The sequence below is a fragment of the Rattus rattus genome, chromosome 2 (genome assembly GCF_011064425.1).
Source record: "Rattus rattus isolate New Zealand chromosome 2, Rrattus_CSIRO_v1, whole genome shotgun sequence".
In the NCBI taxonomy this organism is placed as follows: domain Eukaryota; kingdom Metazoa; phylum Chordata; class Mammalia; order Rodentia; family Muridae; genus Rattus; species Rattus rattus.
In genome coordinates this window covers 36,137,162-36,163,124 of record NC_046155.1, presented here as the reverse complement: position 1 = coordinate 36,163,124, position 25,963 = coordinate 36,137,162, and the positions used below count along the sequence as shown (strand labels likewise).

The 25,963-nt window shown below is 41.7% G+C and overlaps 1 protein-coding gene across 1 annotated transcript in view; it reads left to right on the top strand.

The window, feature by feature from the left end:
* The window catches only part of Exoc6 (exocyst complex component 6), a 145,141-nt gene that overhangs the window by 59,820 nt on the left and 59,358 nt on the right, over positions 1-25,963 (top strand). Inside the window, exons 14-18 of the mRNA XM_032891851.1 lie at positions 185-290; positions 3,459-3,568; positions 4,990-5,101; positions 6,002-6,136; positions 15,051-15,230. Coding sequence (XP_032747742.1) covers positions 185-290; positions 3,459-3,568; positions 4,990-5,101; positions 6,002-6,136; positions 15,051-15,230 — 643 coding nt within the window. The remainder of the gene's footprint in view (positions 1-184; positions 291-3,458; positions 3,569-4,989; positions 5,102-6,001; positions 6,137-15,050; positions 15,231-25,963) is intronic.

Genomic DNA, 25,963 nt, shown 5'->3' with positions numbered 1-25,963 from the left:
TGTTTGATGCTGGATTTCAGGTTTCTGGATGAGTGGTTCCAATGTGACTTCTAATGTGACTTGCAGTTCCCAACAATACTGTAGGAGCTAGTTGGTTTTGTTTCTTAAGATCCTGTTCCACAGTAGTCTAATTCTACAGTTCTGGTGACACAATAATACGATTCTGGTTTTTCTTGTTTAACAGGGACATTTTTGAAGAAGATAATTACAGCCCTATCCCTATTGGCAGTGAAGAAGAATATAAAATGGTCATCAGCAAATTCCCCTTCCAAGATCCAGACCTTGAAAAGGTACAAGCTAGCTTTTTACTTAAGGATTTAGAAAAAAATAAATTGGTATGTTTATTATCATATGAAAACCCATACTTTATAGAATTACTATATAAATTTAACATTGTAGGTTGAGAATGACTTTGTTGGGGGCAGCTTTTTAATGTCATTTGGAAAAAGTGATTGTGTTTTAACCTTTATAGATTATGTTTTTGTTACTACGACTGTTACTATTCAGATGAAGTAGGAATTTCTTGGGGATTTGAGGACAACTAGAAACTAGAAACAGTTGTCCCGAATGGGAGGTGGATTCTGTTGTCCCAATGGGAGGTGGATCCCAGTGCAGTAATACTTGTGTGCACTCCAGAGCGGGTGAATTAGATGCCGAGTAGACTATAGTAATGAGAGGACTGCCTTAGTTAGGGTTTCTATTGCAGTGATAAAACTCCATGATCATAATTCACTTATGCGTCTTCTTCAAAGTCCATCACTGAAGGAGGTCAGGGCAGGAACAGGGACCTGTAGGCAGGAACTGACGCTGTGGCCATAGAGGGTGCTGCTTACTGGCTTGCTCCTATGGCTTACACAGCCTGCTTCCTTGTAGAACCCAGGACCACCAGGCCACTGGTGGCAGCATTTCCAGTGAGCTTGGTTCTCCTACATCAATCATCAATCAAGAAATGCACCATGGGCAAGCCCACAGGCCAGTCTGATGGGGAGGCATTTTCTTTATTGAGGTTTGCTCTTCTAAAATGACTCTAGCTTGTGTCAGGTTGACATTAAAGCTGGTCAGCACAAGGATGCTCTAGGGAGAGAACGTCTTTGATATATTTGCCACTGTGAAAGATCTTATTTTGTAGTTTAAAAAAAGAGGTATATTGGGCAGGGAGAGGGCTCAGCGGGTGAAGCTGCCCAAGCACGAATACCCGTTTTCAGATCCCACTACCCACGTAAACACCAAAGCTAGGCGGTACCTCAGGTATCTGTAACCCTAGCACTGGAAGACAAATGCAGGCAGAAGATCTCTTGTTAACCAGCCTAGCTGAAACTTAAAAAAAAAAAAAGAAAGAAAGAAAGAAGAAGAAGGCAGAGAGTAATAGAAGAAGACACTTGACATTGACCTCTGGCCTCCAAACACAAATGCACAGGAATGTACATGGGCATACATAAACCTATATGTGCATGAGTGTGTACACACACACACACACACACACACACACACACACACACACACACACACACGGTTTCTACAAGAGTTTATTGGAATTAAATACAAGATACGTGAAGGTAGGAGCTGTTGTAGATTTCATCGAGAAGAAAGAATATGCAGTTCAGAGTCAAAATGACACATGTAAGCCACATGAAAACACGTGAGTGCACATGTGCATGCATACATGGACAGGAACATGCACAGTCACACATACCCATTATCTCTGAGTAGGATCAGGTCCCAAAGGAGAACACTATAGTTTGCAGCAGCAGTGGAAGGTGAGGGTTGACACCTGAGGTTGTCCTTTGACCTTCACACTTGCCCTGTAGAGTGCATTGTCCTCTTCTGCAAACATGCACATATGTCTCACATACATACAAACTCTAAAAAAGCATCATATTTTATATAACATTCCCTTTTTCACATTTTATTTTTCTCTTATTTTTCGTTGTTTTTCCAGCTCTTTGTGATTTATCAGGGCAAAGCTATACATAATAGCAATAATCAAAGAATGGCTGAGTATGAGAAGGGGAGCAGGTAGAGAAATTTAAGGAAAGCCAGGGCTGGGCAGGAGGGAGGCGAGAGCATCTCGGAATCAGGAGAGGCTGGACCAGGTCTTCAAAGAAGCCTGTGCTGTGGAGAGTGGGAGCAGCACTGACCTACCAGGGCCTGGTGTGGTCTAGTGGGGTACTCAGCCCCGGGGAGGTGCTGTAATGTGATGGTAGAAGTGTAGATTAGGTCTCCTAAAGCAGAAGATGTGGGGTGCTTTGGGGTTAAAATTTTGGAGGAATTTTCCTATTTGGAGATTGAGAACTTTCTAGTGAATATTGGCCGATAAAATAGTTTAGAAGTAAATCATTGCTTCATAGTTTGTTGGTAAAGTGATCAGAAAATTTCTGTAAAATATATTCTGAAATTTGGGATAAACTGGATGTCATCTTACTTGGAGTTACACCTTTAATGAAACTTAAAGGAATCTTACCAGGGAAATGGCTCAGTAGGTAAAAGTGTTTACTACACAGACATGAGGATCTGAATTCGGACCGCCTCCCTACAGACGAAAAAGTCAAATGAAGCCGTGTGGGCATATTACCCCTGTGCTGTTGTGGTGCAGAGACAGGAGCATTGTGGGCTTCCAGCCTTGCTCCAGAGTCAGTAAGAGAGCCTTTCTCAAGGGCTCTAGAGGATTAGAGCAGGACATTCGCTGCATTCCTCTAGCCTCTGTGTGAACAGACACGGCCACATACATACTCTGCATACACCACACGCTCGCACTCCACATCATACACACATATGCACATATCAGAGCAGAATGACACAAAGCTCCCTGAGTCAGGAAACTGGCCTCTTCTTTTCCTGGCCACCCTGGCTCTTACAAATAGAAGCAGACAGGTTGCCTACATAGTTCGTGTATTATCAGAACACAGAGAGTGTAGCCATGTGCAGCCTGTGCTTGACAGAGTCTCCACTGCGATCTAAGCAGACGATTAAATGGCTGTGGGTTTTCTGTTTGTTTGTTGAGGCAGGGTTTCTCTCTATAGCCCTGGCTATCCTGGAACTCGCTCTGTAGACCAAGCGGGAGTGCTGGGATTAAAGGTGTGCACCATCACCTCCTGTCAATGGCTGTGTTTTTAAAAAGATTCTGGACTTGTCTAAAATTAAACATAGGCTAGACTTGGCAGCACATTCCTGTAATCATAGCCCTTAGGAAGCAAAAATCAGGAGGACCACAGGTTTGAGACCAGGTAGGCTACCTAGTGAAATCCTATCTCAAAACTGCTACCTACCACCTAACTAAACAGATGAAAGTGAAAAAGTAAAACGTATAAAAATGATGTAGAAATAGAACCATAGAATTCTCATACAGTTATTTACATTCACTTGTAAAATCATCTTTCGTTTTTTAACCTTATAAGAGACTAGAATGTTGTTTTCTAAAAAGACAAATCTCAAAGGCAGTATCAACTTTCTCTTTACAGCAATCCTTCCCAAAGAAGTTTCCCATGTCCCAGTCAGTGCCTCTTATCTATATTCAAGTTAAAGAATTCATTTATGCCAGTCTTAAATTCTCAGAGTCGCTACACCGAAGGTAAGCTTGCTCACATGAAATCTGCTTTTTAGGAGACATTGACACGTTATTTCTAGACCCTGACCCTTCCGTGGACTGTCGTGGACTGTCGCCTACTGGAGTCGGGTTAACTATTCTCGTCTTTAACTTCTGGTTAGATTAGTGTTGAGACTCGTATGCTGTAGATGATTTGATAGGAAGGGTCTTCGCCCCAGCGTCTAGATTTAACATAATAAATATTTCGCCATATATTCTTTCCCTATTTATTATTGTTAGTGGTATTTTATCCCGTGGCTAAGGATGTTTTGCCTGCACGTATGTCTTTGCATTATGTGTGTGCCTGGTGCCTACGAAGTCCGGAAGAGGGCACTGGGTCCCCTGGAGCTAGAGTTAGTGCAGCCGTGAGCCGCCATGTGGGTGCTGGGAATTGAATTTGAAGATCAATGTCTGGAAGAACAGACATTGATCTTGACCGCTGACCCATCGCCTCGGCACCTTTGTCCATTATGTTTTATTAAGACATTCGAAAGAAAATTTCAGAAGTCATGACCTTTAACCTTAAGTGTGCAGCACTCACTCCACACTGTGCTCCACACAGTGCTACAAGTTACTTAAAACCGCAGCGCTAAGTCTGAAACATTAATGGCTTTAATATTGTGTGCCTTGGTAATACATGTAATTTGAATGTTTTTACAAATACTTATGTCTAAGCTAAATGTTGGTTCTTAAAATACAGAAATTCACATTCAATTAACGTACTATTAAATTTGGGGAAAGTATAGAAATTTAACATTTTGGAATTATCTTTATATGAAGGCTGATAACATTTTACCATTGTTTAAGGCAGGAGTTCTAATGGGGTAATTTTGGTTTTCTTTGCTGCCCACTGTCCCCTACAATTGGCAGTGCCTAGAGACTTGGTTATCCCAGCTGTGGGTAGGAGTTCTCCCTGGAATGAGCAGGTAAGGACCGGAAGTGCTGCAGAGTGTAGCGCACAGCACATGCTCTGGCATACGTGCAGCATCATATGTCCAGGCAAGCACTTCACCCTGAGTGCACCCCTAGGCTGTCGCCTTATTTTAAAAGTGACTTTTAGCTATGACTGTGTATAAAGTACTTCACAAAGTGACTATTCCACAATGGAATTATAATAATCCTTTGTATAATGAACTTCCTTTTTTAATCTTGATTGACTTGATAATTTAAATTGTCATAAGTGAACATTTTGTTTTATGGGAAATGATCCCCTTTAAAATGAAATTGAAGTTTGTAGCTTAATGAGTTACTGTCATTTTTAAAGAATAAACCAGAGAGACACATGATTTATATATGATATAAAAGATAGGACAGAAAATTACTTTAGTGAGATACATTACATTATAGAGAGTGTATAACTAATTTCACTCTTAGAAAGCTTTATCAATGTTGATGTTTGTTTTTAGCTCTACAGAAATAGACGATATGCTTAGGAAGTCAACAAATCTGCTGCTGACCAGGATTCTGAGTAGCTGTTTACTGAACCTCATTAGAAAACCTCACATAGGTTTGACAGAGGTAAGAAGAAATAATGACTCGATGCTGTGAAAGAATTGGGGTGGAGAGATGGCTCAGAGGTGGCACACATGGCTTTTGCAGGAGGCCTGGGTTAGACTGCAGCACACACATGGCAGCTCAGAACCATCTGTAGCCAGTTTCAGGGTGTCTGATAACTTCTGGCTTCTGTGGGCCCCAGGCACACTACACATGTCATGCACAGGCACACATGCAGGCAGAACACCCATACACATAAAATAACAAAAAATTATAAATTGCTGTAAAATATTATCCTATAGGGTAGCTTTGCACTTATAGTTTATTAAGGTAAGTAGACTTTCAAAAAATAAAAGCATCAATCCAAGAACTGAGAGAGAGGAGCTAGGGGGATGGCTGGATGGTTAAGAGCAACCTAGTTCATTTCCAGGCACTGAAATGGCAGCTAACCATATCCGTAGCTCCAGATCCAGGTGATGTGACCCCCTTTTCTGGCCTAATGTGCACGGTGTACAAGCCTACATGCAAATAAGACATATATATTAAAAAAAAAATCAAGAAACGTGAGGGAAAAGTTTCCCTGGGGCATAGTAGACAGCTGGAAGTTTGAAGGGCATAGACCTCAGACTTCACAGACAGTTGGGATCCTCAATTTGTACTTGTTACGTGTATGAGACCCACAGTTGCCGTGGAAGGTCATTTTGCAATAATTGGTTGTGGACTCATAAAATGTAAATATTTTTAAGACAACATAAATGCTCACAAGCAGTATTTAGGGCAGAGTTTTGAAATCAGTTGTATCTCGTCTTGCTGGAATTATGCAGAAGTAACAGAGGCAGGCTGGAAGTAATGACGGAGTTTTTTAGAATCAGGCGGTCCTGTACTGGTGTGACCTGTATTTACTGTGGCTTCCATGTCTCGTAGCTGGTGCAAATTATCATAAACACAACACACCTGGAGCAGGCTTGCAAATACCTGGAGGACTTTATAACTAACATTACAAATATTTCTCAAGAAACCGTTCACACCACAAGACTTTATGGACTTTCTACTTTTAAGGTACGTAAGATCTAACCAAAACTTGTCATTCAATTATTATAGAAAACCTTTAAGAAACTGAAGATAAATTTTTATTATATTCTAAACATAGAGCATTAGAGATAATCATTGCCTATGATGACATCAGTTGTGAGTTCCTCCTGGCAGTTTAAGGATCTTGTTTAAAGTATTGGTCTTATGTAATATAGTTTGTTCATGGTTTGACAACAAACAGCAGTGCTGTATTAGACTAACCGGATTTTCATTAGTGTTTCATTCGTTTGATAATGGTACATGAGGATTTGGAAATTTAAAATGAAGTATGAGGTTTGCTTTGTGGTTCTGATCTGAAGAAAAATAAATGCAAGTTTTCCCTTTGTCTGGATGAAAGAGTTCTGTTTGAGGCCGGGGGTATGCTGAGTTTCGTCAGTTAAGGGTGTCTTGAGATAAATACAAGATTAAGTAATTTCACATGGTTTTTATAACCCATTTTCTTACTCTATTAATCTTGAGCTGTAAATGAGACATTGGCTGTGGTACTTGCTTTCTGTGGCTGTGATAGGTCCCTGAGAACCAGTTAAAGCAGTAAAGGCTTCCTTGGGGCTTATAGTTTGAATCCAAGGTTCCTTGGCTTCATTGCTTGGGCTTAAGATGAGGCCAGGCGTCATGGTGGTACCCACATGGTGGTGTAGAGTGGCTCACCCCGTGGCAGCTCAAATGCAGTTCTGTGCTCCCAGGCTTCCTCCTCCTTCCTCTTCTGTCCCTCTGAGTCCCAGGATGTTGAGGGTGCCACCCCATCTACACTCCGGGCAGTTCTTCCCCTGCTGTTCCATTGGCTGTTCCATGCCAGATGACATCACCAAGCATGAGCCCCTGAGCTCAGCTCCCAGCACCCACAAGAAGCTGGAGGTAGCAGTGTGTGTCTAATCCCGGCACTACTTCAGCGAGACAGACAACTCCTCAGAAGCTCTTGGGCCAGCCGGGCTGTCCTCTGAGACAAGGGACTGCTTGTTGCTGGGAGCATCAGGCTCTGTGTCCCCTGTCAGTGGAGGACTCTGGGATTGCAGATGCATGCTGTGGCGCCCACTCTGGGGACCGGAACACAGGCCCTCCCTTGGCGTGGGACCAAGTAGAGGCATCTTCCTAGCCTTTAAAATACACCATTTTGCTGGGTGTGGTGGCACAAACTTTTGGTCCCAGTAGTTGGGAGGCAGAGACAGAGGCAGGCAGATCTCTGAGTTCAAGGCCAGCCTGGTGTGCAGATGGAGTTCCTTTCAGGACAACCAGGACTACACAGAGAGACCATGTCTTGAAAAAACAAAAAATTTAAAAATTTTAAAAAATTAAAAATAAAATGCATGATTTTTCAGATGATTTATTGCATTGTTCAAAATGTTTTAGGTATTTGAGATTGGTCACTTTTTAATGATAAAGTTATATTAAACGTAAGGAAAGGAGCAGTCTAATTTTTGTCTCCTTGACTGAACAGTAAAATGCGTGCCTTTTAAGTTGGCTCCTCTCTGTGCCCATCCCATTGTCACATTCCTACTCTCACGACTGACATCGGAATCTATTGTTGTTTTCATCTATTTTCCCTCTGTTTTTAGCATCAGTTGACTAAGTAATCAATTGACTAATAAATCAAGGCCCACTTCTAAAAAAGCAACAGAAAAATTACAGCGGTGGGAAACATTTGTGCTCATTGTGATGGAAACGTCCAAGGATTGAGCAGATTTCAGCTGAGGTTGACATTGGCTGCCCATGGGTGGGTGAGTGGGTGGGCAGTCGTCAAGGACCCAAGGTCTCTTCCTGTTAGCTGTGATCTGCACAAGTGTGGCTTCATCTCCACACTCTACATGGTGACCAAGTGTCCCTTCTAGGATCTCCCCTGTTAGTAGAGTGGCCCCCTGGCCGCAGCTCCAAACCCACACCCTGACTGTCCTGAGGCTCTGCAGGTCACATGAGAATTACTAGTCAGCTAACCTCATCAGGATCCGTCCTTGGAGCGAGCTCCAGGTCAGCCCTTCCCAACCGGTAGCTGTGGTTGGAGCCGGGATGATTTTAAAATCATACTTGGGGGCTTTTTAAAGAAGAACCAATAGAGTCCCAGCCCTTGACTAACAGTGTTTAGCTGGTACTGCTTAGTTTTCATTCAGAACATGTGTTCTTACAGTCCTGGAGCGCAGGAACTTGCGTGTGTTAGGCTGTTCCTCAGGGGGCTCTGCTTCACATCTTAGATTGCAAGGCACTGATGACAGTAGGAGAACACTTTCATACATTGAAAGATCAGCGGGGTTGGGGATTTGGCTCAGTGGTAGGCGCTTGCCCTAGCAAACTGCAAGGGCCCTGGGTTCGGTCCCCAGCTCCAAAAAAAAAAAAAAAAAAAAAAAAAAAAAAAGAAAGATCAGCACATTATGCTAGATGTGTTTCTGCCCCTAGAGGGCACTGTTTCTTTAACAAGCAAAGGAGGAACTGTAAGCTGAATCTTTACATTCTACGAAGAGTATATAATGGTGTCATTTCATGCTGGGTCAGGGGCACATGTACTTCCCAGTGGTTTTGCTTGTCTGGATTATAAAATGCTGAGACCCCTGGTGCTTGGAGACGTCTGTCCGTTCAAATGTTGTCCTGTTCTTCTCTCCTCAGCAGTCAGGAGTTTTACTCAGAGCTCTCCGCTGGCTATTACACTCTGCGGAAGGCGTTAACAAACATCTTAAAATCTGTTTCCCCCTTCTTTTTAAAGAAGTTGTGAGAAAAGTTTGTTTCAGCGTAGACAGTGTAGGAGAAGCAGAGCTTCTCGACATCACAGAGTTCTTGGCAGCAGCAGAGACAAAAGCAGTGAGTTTCTAACACTCTGCTTCGTTTTTGCTTAGTTCTTTCCCCAAATCAAAATGAAACAAGCAACCAGTGCAATCTTGACACCTTTTCTCTGAACACTAAGTCCAGAAAGCACGCGATGTTTTTATTTGAGACGAGGTCTCACTGTGTAGCCCTGGCAAGTCGCACCAGTGCCCCAGTGCCGGGATCAAAGGTGTGCATCACTGTGCCCAGCCCAGAAACCACACTTAATTCCGTCATTTGAATAAAATGCAAGTGATTTTATTGTCATAAGTTTTTCACCTTCAGATTAAAACTTACTCTTTTTCTTCATAGCCTCGGTATTTGGTTCTTTAATTTTTTGTTAATATTTTAATCATCCCATATTTAAAATTTTTCAAGATAATATAAACTAATAACTTTTGTTTTATTGTTATAAAATTACAAGTTTTTTTTTAAAAAAAGAAACAGCATTCTTTTTAAAGCTAGATTTAAAGTAGACTCTTAAAAGAATGGCATTTTAAAAAAGATTTATTTATCTATTTATTTATATGAGTACACTGTTGCTGTCTTCAGACACACCAGAGGAGGGCATTGGATCCCATTACAGATGGTTGTGAGCCACCATGTTTCTCATTGCTGGGATTTGAACTCAGGACCTCTGAAAGAGCAGTCAATGCTCTTAACGGCTGAGCCATCTCTCCAGCCCCAGAATAGCATTTTTTTTAAAATAATAATTTTAGTTTTGAGGAGCCTCTTAGAACTGGATTTTAAGGTTTTTTTTCCCCAATGTGGAAAGGTTCAATGAGAGAAGAGTAGACGAGAGGAGACATAAAGGCCAGCCATGAGCACATGGAGGGAATTGGGGAGAGAAAGGACAGAGGGGAAGAGGACTTGAGAGCAGAGAAGAGAAGAAGAGCAGATTTTAAGTTTTTGTGGATGAAGTTACTGCCCAATGGCCGATCACTGATCACTGGTCTCTTCCAGTCAGGGGTAAGAGGGAGAACATTGCTGCATAGCTTCCTTTCTCGTCTTGCCTGCATTAAGGGCAGCCAAGGAAAGCAAGGGCCTTGTGGGTAGAGTTGAGTGTGCGTAGAGGGTGGGGTAGAAGACGGGAATAAAGTCTGAGGCCTTTGGGGGTGGGGACTGGCAGGCTAGTGAGGTCCTGAGCGCTAAGCTCCAGGCCGTGCTCTGGCAGTGCCTCGCCTTGTGGTTCTGGATTACTCTGTAAAGCATTCATCTGCTGATCCATCTGAAGACATGGCAGAAGGGTCTGACTGTGAATACCAGGGCAAAATGCTCTGAGAAATTGACTTCCAGGTGGTATCGTTAAGGTGTAGTTCTGTGCTGTGGTGTAGTTCTGTGAGTCACAAGCATAGGGCAGCCTACCTCTCCCTGGTGGAGCAAGGGAGGTTAAAGAGGGTGTGTGTGTTACCGTTATGGCTAATACATACTAAACAGGACTCCTCTGTCCAATCACTAATGCTCCGTTCCAGAATGTTATTTTGTAATTGTTCAGTTGTAAGTGATGTCAGTAAGTTAAGTTGTATAATTTGGAACACTTGATATTGTCATTTATTAATTTTCTTACACAGCATCACTGCCCACTGAGTGATCTTGCTGTTCTTCAGGGATGGCACCTTTTTTTTTTTTTTTTTTTTTAACTTGATTATTTCTTTTATACTTTTCCAGTATTATTCCCTTTCCGGGTTTCCGGGCAAACATCCCCCTCCCCCTCCCCTTCCTTATGGGTGTTCCCCTCCCGACCCTCCCCCCATTGCTGCCCTCCCCGCAACAGTCTAGTTCACTGGGGGTTCAGTATTAGCAGGACCCAGGGCTTCCCCTTCCACTGGGGCTCTTACTAGGATATTCATTTCTCCCTCTTAGGTCAGAGCCCAGGGTCAGTCCATGTATAGTCTTTAGGTAGTGGCTTAGTCCCTGGAAGCTCTGGTTGCTTGGCATTGTTGTACATATGGGGTCTCGAGCCCCTTCAAGCTCTTCCAGTTCTTTCTCTAATTCCTTCAATGGGGGTCTCGATCTCAGTTCAGTGGTTTGCTGCTGGCATTCACCTATGTATTTGCTGTATTCTGGCTGTGACTCTCAGGAGAGATCTACATCAGGCTCCTGTCGGCCTGCACTTCTTTGCTTCATCCATCTTGTCTAATTGGGTGGCTGTATATGCATGGGCCACATGTGGGGCAGGCTCTGAATGGGTGTTCCTTCTGTGTCTGTTTTAATCTTTGCCTCTCTCTTCCCTGCCAAGGGTATTCTTGTTCCCCTTTTAAAGAAGGAGTGAAGCATTCACATTTTGATCATCCGTCTTGAGTTTCATGTGTTCTAGGCATCTAGGGTAATTCAAGTATTTGGGCTAATAGCCACTTATCAATGAGTGCATACCATGTGTGTTTTTCTGTGATTGGGTTACCTCACTCAGGATGATATTTTCCAGTTCCTCCATTTGCCTCTTACGAATTTCATAAAGTCATTGTTTTTGATAGCTGAGTAATATTCCATTGTGTAGATGTACCACATTTTCTGTATCCATTCCTCTGTTGAAGGGCATCTGGGAACTTTTCAGCTTCTGGCTATTATAAATAAGGCTGCTGTGAACATAGTGGAGCACGTGTCTTTTTTATATGTTGGGGCATCTTTTGGGTATATGCCCAAGAGAGGTATAGCTGGATCCTCAGGCAGTTTAATGTCCAATTTTCTGAGGAACCTCCAGACTGATTTCCAGAATGGTTGTACCAGTCTGCAATCCCACCAACAATGGAGGAGTGTTCCTCTTTCTCCGCATCCTTGCCAGCATTTGCTGTCACCTGAGTTTTTGATCTTAGGGGATGGCACCTTTTTAAGTGACCATCAATTTCTCCACCATTCTCTCTTGGAGCAGTGGAGGAACCATGGCATCTCTGGGCCTTGGCAGAATTGTGTTTGCTTACAGTAAGAGTCAAGAGCACAGTGCGAGCCATAGAGTAAGACTTCTGTCAGGGCAGAAAAGCAGGGACCTCTACCCTCATCTCAGGCATGGTGGCCGAGAGTCTTGTGCTGCTGTTACCAGCAGGGCGTGTGGGTGCAAGCCCCTGACCATAGGAGGGAGAGCTTGAGTTTGAGCCAGACTGGAGCACTTGGCCCCCGAAAAGCAAGTGAGCACGGGTGTGGGGGGCCTGGTTCCACCATGCAGGCTTGTGGAGAGCTCCCCCATCTCGGATGCCAGGGACATGAGTGAAAGACTCCAGATGATGCTGACCTCCAGACACTGGATCTTCTTCCCAGCCTTCAGGTCATCCCAGCGGAACTCTGACATTCTAGAGCAAGGTCATCCCTCTGACCTTTGACCAAGGACACTGGGATCTTAGTAATGTGCTCATGTTAAGCCACTAAGTGCCAAGGTACTGTGTTTCTCTGTAGTGCTTCACTGGGACAGCAGGTGACATCTCAGTGCTTCTTTTTATCACTGGGAGCCCTAGGTCTGTGAAGCTTGGTTCTGGCCACAGAGGTCTCTTAACTGTCTATGTCGTCTGTACTAATTTGTTTATATTTACTCCTTCTGTGGTTCTTTTCTTTTTAAAATTATTTTACTTATTTACATTCCAGCCATTGCCCCCTCCCAGTTCCTCCTCCTACAGTTCCTCATCCCATTCCTCCTCCCCCTGGCCTCTGAGAGGGTGCTCCTCCTCCCCCACCCTCCCCTGGGCATCCCCCTTCCCTGAGGCCTCAAGTCTCTCCAGGAGACTTCCACTGAGGCCAGACCAGGCAGTCCCCTGCTATATATGTGCCAGAGGGCCAGGGGGCCAGCTGGCCTGTGCTGCCTGCTTGGTGGCTCAGTCTCTGGGAGCTCCCTGGGGTCCTGGTTAGTTGAGACTATTGGTCTTCCTATGGGGTCACTCTTCTCCTCAGCTCCTTCAATGCTTTCCCTAATTCAACCACAGGGGTCCCCGACTTCAGTCCAGTGGTTGGGTTTAAGTATCTGCCTCTGTCTCAGTCAGCTGCTGGTAGGGCTTCTCAGAGGACAGTCATGCTAGGCTCCTGTGTGTAAGCACACCACAGCATCAGTAACAGTGTCAGGCCTTGGTGCATGCCTCCCCCACCACCACCCATGAGCTGGATCAAGCTGGCCCTGTCACTGGACCGCCTTTTCTTCAGTCTCTTCTCCATTTTTGTCTCTGCAGTTCTTTTAAACAGGACCAATTCTGGGTTAGGACTTTTAACTATGGGTTAGTTACCCTGTCCCTCTACTTGAGACTCTGTCTGTCTACTGGAGGTGGACTCTTCAAGCTCCTTTTTCCCAGTGTTGGGCTTTTGGCTAAGGTCGGCCCCACTGAGTCCTGGGAGTCTCTTAGGTGCATGGGGCTATGTTAGTGAACAAGATCGACGGAAACTTTCTTCCCTAATGAAGCTTATGTTTTGTTTGTTGTTTGGTTTTTTTTTTTTTTTTTTTTTTTGGTCTTTAGGTTTTTTCGTATTTTTAGGACATGGTATGTGGCCAGGCGTGGTTGGGTGGGGGCTCTGCAGGTTTGTGCAGGCCTAGGTGCTGTACAGTGTTCATCATTGATTTCTTTCTTCTGTTCCTGAGCCTTTCTAACGAGTCTTTCCCACCTCTGAATACATTTAGTAATTTGACTATTTATAGTTTCTACTTAATGAAATGTTTTCCTCATTTTTTTGAACACAGTTTTAAGACTTCCTTTTGTTCTTTGAACACATTTTGAATAGTTTATGTGAAGTTCTGTCTAGTAAGCCTAGTAACTGGGCTTCTTCAAGGATTCTTCTAAAGATCGCCTTTTCTTCCTGGGGCATCTTTTTCTATCTATTGCATGTTTTTGTTGATAAGGAGACATTTAGAATGATGTAAGGTGGCAGCATTGGACATCAGTATCTCACTCATCCTGGGTTTGTTCTTCTTCCCATTGCTACTTTATTGCCTTCAGATTTTTTTCTAGACTGCATTTGGAAGTCTGTTTTCTTTGTGTGGACATTGAAGTCCACTTTTTAGTTTGATGGTCAGCTAATGATTAGACACAGATTTCCCCGAAAGCCTAGAATCATTAAACCCCTGTCTTTTGCAAGAGAATCTGTATGATTGCTGGGGCATGCCTTAAATATGGAGACAGAAGTTAACAATTCTGCTTTAGCTCTCATTTCTTGCTTTAAGGTTAGTCATAAGTAAGAGCTTAGACCCTCTCGGGCCTTTTCTGAAGGTGCACACTGGCCTAGATACACATATGACCTTCCAGTTTCCCAAAAATATGTCAGAGGTTTTCCTGGTGTGCTGTGTTTGATTGTTTCTGTTTTGTTTTGCTTTGTTTTGTTTTGTTTTGTTCAGACAGGATCTCATTATGCATCCTTGGTTGACCTGGAACTTACTATATGGACCAGGTTGGCATTGAACTCACAGAGATCTGCCTCCTAAGTGCTGGGATTAAAACCCACCAAACCCAGCAAAGTTAGAGTTTTATAAAGATGCCTCTGGGCATGTTGTTTTCCAGGGTTTACCTTTTCATTTGTGGTTAACCATTTAAGGGTCAGAACTGTAATCAACCACTGCAGGCATCCTCTCCATTTAAAAAAAATTGTCCAACCATTTTCACTACACTTGGAGAGAGGCATTTTTGCACTGGAGAAGGCCTCACTGAGGTTAAATAAAGAGATCTCTGTAAATATGGCTGGAGTTAATCTGCATGCATTTACATCGTATTGTGTATTATCGATAACACAGAGATGACAAAGCATACAGGAGAATGTAAATAGGTTATAAGCAAATGCTATACCCTTATTTAAGGGACCTGGATTTAGTATGTGTAATGGGAGGAAGATTCTGGAACCCGAACAAACCATCCTTACTTAAGTTGCTTTAGTCAGGGCATTTTATCAGAGCAGCAGGAAGGGAAACTGAGACAAGCCTCTTAAAGGCCAAAGGCTGTTAGTAAGATGGGAAGGGAAAGCAGACGGGACAGCCGGTCAGGTCAGCTTTGCCTCGCACAAAATGGACACGTTTTCCGAATTTTGAATAAATGATTATAATGTTAAACCAATGAAAAACTTCTAGTAAATTTTAAAAGTTTAAGGACACTTGCTTCTGTAATTTTTTCTTACTGCTGGTGTTTTACTCTCTCAGGACGCACGACATGCAGCAGAAGGAGAAATATATACCAAACTCAATCAGAAGATTGATGAGTTTGTCCAGCTGGCCGACTACGACTGGACCATGGCTGAGTCGGATGGGAGAGCAAGTGGTTATTTAATGGATCTTATTAATTTTTTGAGAAGCATCTTTCAAGTATTTACCCACTTGCCTGTAAGTATAAAAAAAATTCAAAAATTGTAAGTTTACTTTCTAAAATACATTTTAGAATTTAATTTTTGGGTGCTTCCTTTTTTAAAACAGTCTTAATTTTCATATTTCTACTTATTATCAATGATTATAAATCATTATAAATCATTCGATAAAGAACTAGTTGAAGTTGGTTGAGGTTTTAATTCATTGTATTTTTTGACTAGGATAACTAAAATTTTCTATTAAAAGCAAAACCTCTGCCTCCTGAGTGATGGAATTAAAGGTGTGCACCACCACCACCTGGTTTTTGATACTTTTTTAGACAAGAGGTTAAAAAGCAAAACAGGAACCCTGCTCCATTCTGGCCCATACTTAGAGCATGGACATTCCACTGATGGAACGCACATGCTGTGGTAAGGACATCTGAGTGAGAATTGACTGGAACACTGACCTTGACTGCAGAGGCCAATGAATGGGGGAATTCTCTTATTAAGAATATCAAGATTAATATTTTTAAAATAGTTTTTATGAAAAAGGCTGAAATGTATCAACCCTTTAACTCCTGAATCCTATTTTGCTTTCTGCTGCTGTGATAAACAGTACAGCCAGAGCAGCTGGGCAGCCTACAGCCCTCATGGCTTTGGGTCCCCATATCCAGAAAGCCATGATTGGAACAGCAGGCTGTTACCCACTTTTCTTTGCCTAGCCTTTGGGCTCCCCCTTTTTTTCAGCTCCTCTGCCTCCCCTTTCATGATTCCTGATGATTCTCTTTCTGTCTTTGAATAAGTGTGCCCCTCGCATATATATATATATATATATATATATATATATATGGAGATACATATATATGGAGATATATATATATATGGAGATATATGTATATGTGTGTGTAAAGGGCCCATGCATATCCATGTGGGTGCCCATAGAGAACCTAAGAGGGCTCTGATCTCCTGGAGCTAAAGTTATATATATATATATATATATATATATATATATATATATATATATATGGAGATATATACATATGGAAATATATATATGGAGATATATATGGAAATATATATGGAGATATATATGGAGATATATATGGATATATATACATATATATGTATATGTATATGTGTGTGTGTATGTATGTGTGTGTGTATGTATATATATATATATATATATATATATATATATATATATGTTGCATGGCTCAGGGTTCTCCTTGGCACAAGCAGGAATGAAGCTAGTTATGGGGTTATGGACTCATCTTTTTAGGGCTGATTTCTTTTTTAAATATTATTTTAGGCGAGTGTGTGTGTTTATGTGTATATGTGTGTGTGTGTGTGAGTGTGTGTGTGTGAGTGAGTGTACGTGTGTGTATGTGTGTGTGTGAGTGTACATGTGTGTATGTGTGTGTGAGTGAGTGTGTGTATGTGAGTATGTGTGTGTGTGTGTGAGTGAGTGTGTATGTGTGTGTGAGTGTGTATGTGTGTGTGAGTGTGTGTGTGTGTGTGTGTGTGTGTGTGTGCCCATGCATATCCATGTGGGTGCCCATAGAGAACCTAAGAGGGCTCTGATCTCCTGGAGCTAAAGTTAGAGGCTGTACTGTGGAGCCAATCACCAAACATGAGTCTCTGTAAGAGCAGTTAGTGATTTTAACCACTGGGCCATCTGTCCAGGCCGTAGAGCCATTTTTTTCTGCAGTTTCAACTGCAGCCTGTGCAGTTGCAGTGTCTCCCAGGTGGAAGGAATGGGATTTAATATCCTGTTGTTGTTAGCTTCAAGTTCTTAATATGCTTAAATAAAGGGCTGCATCTTTTTGTTTTGTACTGACTCCCTTCTTATACCTACATACTCATTCTCTCCTCTCCTCTCCTCCCCTCCCCTCCCCTCCCCTCCTGTCCTCTCCTCTCCTCTCCTGTCCATCTTCTTACCCCTCTTTTTACTTTTCCCCATTTTCTTCTCCCTGTATCTGAAGCTTCAGCTCTCCCGGAATTGTTCTCCACTCGGCTCTCATTCCCACGGCCCTCAGACACGCCTCCCTGTCCCTTCCAGCTGGCTTCAGCTCACCGTAGCTCTCTGGTAGTGCGTGACAGACGGCGGCTTTCTGCACTTTACTCTGTAGCTTTCTGTCTTCCAGGAACCATCTCTATTTTCCCTGTCTGTCTTCATTTTCTCTGCTTTTGAATAATTTTTCTATTTTAAGAGTTTTGGTATTTTCTATTTTGCTTGTATATTAGGAGGCGAAACAAACATGTTGTCTACCATCTTGGTTGTATGTATGTGAGTGATTTGCCTACATGTATGTAAGTGCATCTCATATGTGCAGTGCATGTAGAGACCAGCACTGGCACTGGGTTACAGGTAGTTGTGAATCTCCATATGGGTGCTGGGAAGCAGACTCAGGATTTTCTTTTCCCTTTTTTGGTTCAGTTTTTGTGAGTTATGCTGATTTTCTTGACTGAAAACTGTAGAGGGAACTTTAAAATTAAGAGTAGAATCATTTGCTTTATCTTTTCTTTTGTGTGACCAGAAAGAATTATATTAAAAATGCAAGGTTATATCCTTATAGCCCAATTTTATTAATTAATTAACCTTTAAATGTAGAGTGTTAATGAATAATATTTATGTTATTTACTGAATATAACTCATACAAGAGTAATATAATGATCTAGGCATGGTGGCACACACCTTTAATCGCAGCACTTGGGAGTCAGAAACAGGCAAGAGCCCTGTGAGTTGGAGGCTAGCCTGGTCTACAAAGCCAGTCCAGGACAGCCAGGGTTCTGTCACACAGAGAAACCTTGTCTTGAAAAACAAAACAAACAAACTAACAAACAGTAGTATAATATGATGAACATAGCATGCATTCTGTGATTTATAGGAGCGCCTTGCTGCTGACTTTTTTGCTAAGTTTTAGATGAATTTTATTTTGAATTTGTGACTTTTATATGTTTTCCATTATATCTATATATACTTTGAAAGGTTATGGAAAATAGTTAAGAAAGTAAATATGATGGTGATATTATACCAATCAAAAAAATCTATTGCAAGCTACAGCTAGGAAGGAGTTAATGGTTATTGAGGGTCAAGCTCAGCTGTCCACTCACTAAGTACAGGCTTCGTTAGGTTGCTTAGCTTAGGAGGTTGGGTTTGCCCAAGTCTTTACTTGTGTGTTTAATGGAAATGTCCAATCTCCTCTCTACCAGAAGCTCAACTTCCGATAATAAACAAGGTCTGAGTTTCACTACATTAGCATGAATTTGAAACCCGTTTCTGAGTCAGTACCTTTCTTTAGAAACTTTTAATGATACCTAAACATTTATTTTGGGTATAAATGATGGTACTTGCCCCAGCACTTAGGGGAATTGTAAAGCAGAGAAAATGTATGCCACATAGACTGTATCTCCAAAAGAAAAAAAGTAAGAAAAATAAAGTGGTTGATGCAAAAAATAAGCAGTGCTTTAATTCAGTCCTTTTATCTAAGAAATTGATATTTTGCTAATCATTGATAATGTAAAAGAAGTTGTCATCAGAGGCTTATGTGCAGTAAAATTGTGACCATTAATTGGGTTTTTATATTCACTTCTTAGGGAACAAAATATATTTAATTATCCGTCAGATGTGAGCCTTCATTCCTTAAGAATTATGTTAGAACACAGTGACTTATCCTTTGGAGCATCCTCAGAATTACGCATTCTCTGTAATGTCTGTTATTTGTGAAGAAATAGACATTTCACTTCTTCCTAAGCTAGAGTCATCTGCAGAGAGAGCTGCTTGCTATTTGTTCAGGTTCAGTGCACGCTGTAGACCTAACTAAAATTTCTGTAGCTTAAAAATCTGTATTTTTATGAATTGCTTAAAATTTAATATTATTATTGTTGCTTAAAGTTTGAGGACCAGTGCTCAGAGCAAAGAACCCTGTCTAAAGTTGGCTTTTACACAGTTAGCTGCTGTTAAAGCTCCGCTCCTTGCTTAAGGCTGACAGGTCAACTTCATTATATGCACAAAAAGGTCTCTGATTAGTGTGTAGATAAAACCCACCTACCGATCTTCCAATGAAATGACTGTCACATGCGTGTGGTAACTCGTACCTTTAGAGCAACATACAGACTCTACTCATTTTATTGTGCATTTAGTCTTGCTGCCTCGGATATCAGCTCTCCTGTAATTAGAATGCATTTCCTTTTTTCATTTGATTGCCTTGCCTACTTCCTTCTCAGACTAAGGCAAACATCAATGATTATGCAGCCATGTCGGTAAGTAGATACAAGCTAAAGTTAGTATGTAAATTAGAAAATACTGAGCTTCCTGCAGGCTTATTTTTCCCAGAGAAAAATAAGTATTTAACTTATAATTATTTTGACATTGCCCTTGATATATTTGTAGTCTGTGGAAACATAAAGTCTGAAGGGAACATTAGCTGTTTTGGTGAGACAGGACTTTCTGGAATTGATTATGAAAGTCAATAGGAAATACATCCTTGGGCAGGGCAGTGCTTTGGGGACCTCCCTCAGGTCTTTCCCCTGAAAACTGATGCTAATGAGAGCGTGGCTGACACGGCTCCTTCGTGAGGATTGTATGAAATAGTACCACGGTGTTTAGAAGAATGCCCGGCATCTGAGTCTCAGGACCTGGTAGTTGTTACACCATCTACTCTGAAGACTTTACACAATTCCTGGATGCTCTTTCTTCAAAGAACACCACAGTATACCGTGAGAATTAGCCTAAGGAGTTCGTGAGCTCATACAATTCATGAGTGCATGCTAGTCATGAGTCTATTTGTTGTGTGACAAAACACACAACATCTACTCACCCCAGGTAGGGAGCCCAAAACTAACCAATGTATGGGTTATTATGGGTCTGGAGTCATTTAGTGATTCACTAGTCTGACCATGAATAAATTATAGCAAAGAAGATGCTTTTATTCATACACTGGTGTCAGGTCTAATGCCTGACTGCGATTCCCCCAGGCAGTGGCTAGCCACCTCAGTCAGGGGTTTAAAAAGACAAAGAACAAAAGTTAAAATTTGTTCTCTTGAAAGCTGAAGGTCCTCTCATGCAAAACAAGCTTTTGTTTAAAGAAGCAGAAACACCAGTAAAAAAAAATTAACCCCTAACAGCCCTTAAGATTTGGAAGTCTAATTTTGCTTTATAGGTCTCTCTAGTGCAGAGATTTTAAACTTCTAACCATGAAGTTAGCCATCATCTTCCCTCCTTGAGTTATACTCTGAGTCGAATCCTTGACTCTGTGGTGGGTACCTGTTCGTATTGGGACCTAATCACCATCGGCTTAATAGCTGCTAATCATGAGCTTATGTATCTGGTTACAGCATTTATGATGCAGGGGCAACAGTGAGCCGCAGGAGCCAGGTCACTGTGGGCCCTGTGACAGCTGACAGAATTGCTAGTCAGGAAGAACCTGAGAATGAGAATGGGAACCATTTGGGGTTGGGAGTCCGGTGGGGTTGTTGTTGTTTTGTTTTTCCATTTAGGGCCTTCACCCTTTCTGTGTGTTTTTTCCAGAGCACAGACAAGTTATCTCTAATGATTTCTGAATGGTTTACATAGAAACAACTTTCCCTTAGAGCCATACAGTAACCTCCTTGCTCTGTGTAAAGCATGTTATAAGACTACCTCAGGTAATGATTGGACATGTTCTTCTAATTTTGCAATAGAATTTTCTAATGCAAATAAATATTGGGTTATTTGGCATCCAAAGTTTTATAGTTGACATCAGCCGTTGCTGTGCCTGTTGCCTCAAGAGTGGCTCCAGCTGGTCCTAAGCCTAAGCTTGTCCCATGATGTACTTGATCTGAGAGTGATATATCCAGCTGCAGACACAGTCCACAGCAGTGGGGTAGTAAGGATGATGGGGTGTGGTCTTTTCCAGCAGGGTCCCAGTGTCCTTTGGGTCTAACGTTCCAGCCTTTTGTTGAGGATAAGGGGTACCATACTCTCTTCTGTAACTGCTTCTCAGCTGAAATCTGACAAGGTTCAGGAAGGCTGGAATGCTAGTCCAAGGCCACAGAGTCTTGGGTCCGACAGTGGGGGATTTATTCATCGGAAGCATCTGGTTTGCTGACCCAGCTGAGAGGCATGGGACAGTCACATTGGCTAGGTTTACATCAGCTTTCAGCAAGTCTGGGGCTTGTGGCTGTGTGGAACAGTTTGTAGTTCACAGCTGATTTCTGGATGTCTGTCAGCCCAGTGGAAATCTGCTGAGACAGATTAGACTAGGGACAGAAGTTAAGTTTTAGGAACTTAAAGGAACACTTTACATTTAGAACTTCTACCTCAGGAATAAGCAGTAGGTGGGGAAGCTTAGGTTTTTGATTAACAGAAGTGCTTATTCTGAATAGGTAGATCGTAGCCGCAACACCCTGAATCTTACATGAAGTTAAAGTTTACAAAAAGATAAAGTTTTGAGCTATAGTAGCATTACCACTGTTTGTGATCTATACAGAAATCCATATTGTAGAAAAAGCAATCGACTCATACCTTTGAGCCATAGTAAAAGTTTAGGAACCCAAAAAATGATTTTTGGATTAACACATTGACACATCTTCCTCTGTCCAGAGGGGTGGGTATATACAGATCAGACAGAGATGTTTTTACCATGGTGAGAAGCACCTTTTAGTCTATAGTTAGAAAACAACCCAAAGGAGATTTAAAATTTTGAGCTTGTGACTATCATAATAGTCAGTGCTTTCCCAGAGCCAGATTGAGAGCTAATCAGAACTCCATGATTAATATGTTAAGACGCTGAACCTTTGGACTATCAACATTGTCTTTAAGTTTGATTAATTTTTTAATTATTTTCTCAGACCCTTACAACTCGCATAAACCTTTTGTTTTCTTCCAGTCTTTTGCCGTGAGACAAGGTGGTTGATTACACAAAGCAGTTATTGCAAAGATACACTTTTAAATAGAAGAATAGTAAAAAGTCACATTGAAACCCATTCTGCGAGTTTGCCTTTCTTTCTAGGAGACCCATTAGCTCTAGAAAAAAACAAGGCCTGATTTTCATATACAAAATGTTTTCACCAGGCAGCTGCTGCTAAACTGATAAGCTACAGCTACCCATCTACACACCACCAGAGATATGAGAAGGATAAATTTGAGCAGGAAGTATAAACCAGATGATCTCTGTAGAATGACAGAGACCAGCTACCTGGACCAATAATCCTGGGCTGCTCCTGAGAAATTTCAGTCTAGTGACTTTAGCTTGCAGCAGTCACACCATACAGGGCAGCATCAGCCTTCAGCTGCCTGACTCAAAGGATCCAAGAGACTTTCCTGTGGTGAGAAACTGAGAGACCAGCCTATTTTGGCAAAGCAAAGAGGGAGCTTCAGTCCTTCTGTGTCTAGTCTTGGTGCGGTCCTGGAGGCAGGTGAGGGTGGGGAAGTTTCACTCAGTGGTCAGCATTACCAAACTCCAGGTGGAGCCATTGCCTTTGGAGGAGATTGTGGGAATGCCCATAGGAACTATCACTTTTGTCTATCACAGGAAGCCTTTTTCATCTGACACTTTAAATGCCGTATTCAGTGCAAATCTCTGAAGAAATTTTGAGGGCCATCTATTAAGTGTATCTGACTTCAAAATTACAATCCTTGAATTGAATCTATTTTAATAACAAAATAAAACTTCAAATCATAAACGTAGCCCATAGAGAGATTGATAATCTTATTTTTTTGGCCTTTTTATAGTCCATCATTATAGAATATTACAGTTTCTTGTATGACTTGGTTTAAACAAATAGCTAAAGCTTAACAAAGTTAACAGAGACCAAGAGGCAAGATACATAAATTCACATCAGTCTCTGTTAGCCTGAACAGATTATAGGTAAGGAGAGACTTTCCATAGACTCTGCCAAACTGCTTAGGCCACTGTCTTGCTACATCATAAAATAGGAATATCCCAGTTTGTGCTCATAGCTGTGGCCCACTCCTCAGCTTCCCATCTCTTCCCACATTTCCTTCAATTTTCCTTCTGACCCTTTTTATTCAGTTCACTCTGTTTCTCAAGACTCTGGTTTTGTTGTTGTTGTTGTTGTTGTTTGTTTGTTTGTTTGTTTGTTTGTTTCATTTTTTCAAGATGGGGTTTCTTTGTGTAGCCTAGCTGTCCTAGAACTCACTCTGTAGACAAGACTGACCTTGAATTTACAGAGCTCTATCTGCCCAGTGGAGCCTCTGTTATTCTTTAGAATAATTCAGAGATCCACCATCTTAGTCTATCCAAAACCCCAACCAGATGCTATGTTATGGCATTATACCTCTGTTGGTGTCTTTTTTTTAATATCATTCTTTCAATCAGAAGACCCAACTACAAATGCCAGTCTCTGATAGTGACTCTCAGGTTGGTATCAAAACGCAGTCAGAGGCAGCAGCCCTAAGCCCTGGGCTGTTTTGTTTTGTTGAGACAGCTTTCTTTCTGAAACTTTCCTACTTGGTTCTGCTTCTGGCTGCATTTCCCATCTTGACTATTTTAAATGGATTTCTCAGGTCTAAGTCCTCTGGGCCTTGAGCTGGTGTATATGTTATGGTAATTATTTAATCTCTATTCTACCCCACCTTAGATCTTTCAGTTCCCAGATGAAAGACGCACAACTTTTATATTTTTAATAAGCCTTTAATGCACTAGAAATGGGCAGATATCTATCCTCTAAGCTATTAGAGTCTACTTTCCCATCAATGACCTTGAGTTATAACTTGCCATGTTCCATCTGGACAGCTCTTAACTCCAATTGGCCGGCCCTCGTGGCCATGTTTTCATGATTCACCTACCCCATGGTGTCTCCTCCTCTCTCCACTTTCTCCTCCTCTTTCCTCATGGTCTCCTCAGACTCCAAGCCCAGAAACTAAACTTCACCTACCTCTCTTCTGCCCAGCTTTAGGCTGCAGGCATCTTTATTCAACCAACAGTTTGACCTTATGAAGCAAGGTCATATAGTAGTACCCTGTATACTTGAGGACTGTCATCCCTCAGGCAGCCAGGGCTAGTATTTAGCATCATAATACATAGCCACCAACCAAACCTCATGTGTAGTCTTAGCTCGCTGTGGATCTGGCCATAGTGAAAACTAGAATTGGAAAAATTCCTAAAATCTTTGCATATATCAAACCAGTGACATCTGTAGATTTTGGAAGCACTCAAGGACAAATTATGACATTATTCTGAGATAAAGCTGACCTCTAGAAGACCTTTTATTTAGTCATTTTTTTAAAAGAGCAAGAACTATTGAACACAGTAAACAAAACCTCATTACATTCGTGATTGAGGGCTAAAAATTACTACATTTTAATTATCATAGCCTTTTCAGTATTGTTTTTAAATTTCTTCATAATCATTGTTTTTATGATTTTCCCCCTTATTCATTATTCTCAGGACTAGAATCACTAAACAAAAATCGATCCCAGTTTTCTTTAAGCAAGAGTTGAATCCAAGTTACACATGCAGTATGCTGTAGTTAATTAAAATTATCTATGTAAAATTTCTAACCTTCAACCCTCCTATTTTAAGTTTTAAATTAACTTTTTACTACAGATTTTACAGATTTTTAATGATAACCAATAAACTTAAAATTTTGAGGTCCAGAAAGTTTATGTAACAGTCTTACAAGTCTTAGATAAGATTCATACTTTAGCAAAAGTTTTAGGGCATTAAACCAAAATCAGAGTATGAGCTGATGTCACACAGTCAGGTGGCCTGCCTAACACAAGGCAGAGATTTTGGAAGAAACTTTTAAACAGACATGCTTGGAGGTAGAGGAGGAGCCATAACCCAGCTCCAGAGCCAGCTTTTTGTTAAAGTCGAACAGCATAAAATAACATTTTAATATTATCCATACCTAAAAGACAGCTGAGTCCACTAACCAGAGGGTAGGAACCAGAGTAAGCTGCAAACCAAAAAGGCTCAGACATAAGAAGCTTGTGAGCCCCAGCTATCACTGGGTGATGCTACAGGAAGGAGCAGCCTGCTGGCCAGGGAGGAGTGTGTCCGGTTGTGCACGCCACAGTTGGCGTGTTCCTTCACCCTTCCCCTCACCTGCTCCCAACTCTGGGCTGGCTCCCAGACTCCACATCTGCATCTATCATTACAGACTTGTCAGAAGCACAGATTCGTCAAACCTAAAAAGACAAAACACTCACACAGGCAGTGGAGACCAGACAAAAACAAACATTTGGTGGCTACCTTCATTCATATACTCACCAGCTCATTTCCATCTTAGCTTTTCCAACAAGGGCCAGTGGTATTCCAGTTGACCCTCTAACTTGGGAATTAACACTGCATCCAGCTTTTCCACCAGTCCCACAAATGTGAGCTATAGACGAACGGGATCCTTGCTTACACCTCTGGAAGGCTTTTTGGATGCCTCTTTCTCACAATCTAGGTGCTGAGAACCTGTCAGTAGTTCCCTTCAAAGGCTGGGCCTATCCAATTTCTCTGTTCCTAATATACTGGGAACCCTCATAGACTCAGTCCTCTTTTGTGAAATCTAAGAATTAAAAATTGGTGTCTCCCTTTGAACTCTGAGTCTGATTTCTCCACTCTCAGTACACCTGAAAGCCTTCAGGGTCCCAAGGATAGCCAGAAAAAGATGGTGGATGTGGGTCATTCAGATCCACCAATCTGACCATGAATAAATTTTAACAAAGAAGAGGCTTTTATTAATACATTGAACCCAGGTTTACACCCAGGACCCAGGATTCCTGAGTTTAGCACCCAGCCACCTCAGTCAGGGGTTTACAAAGGTAAATAAAGC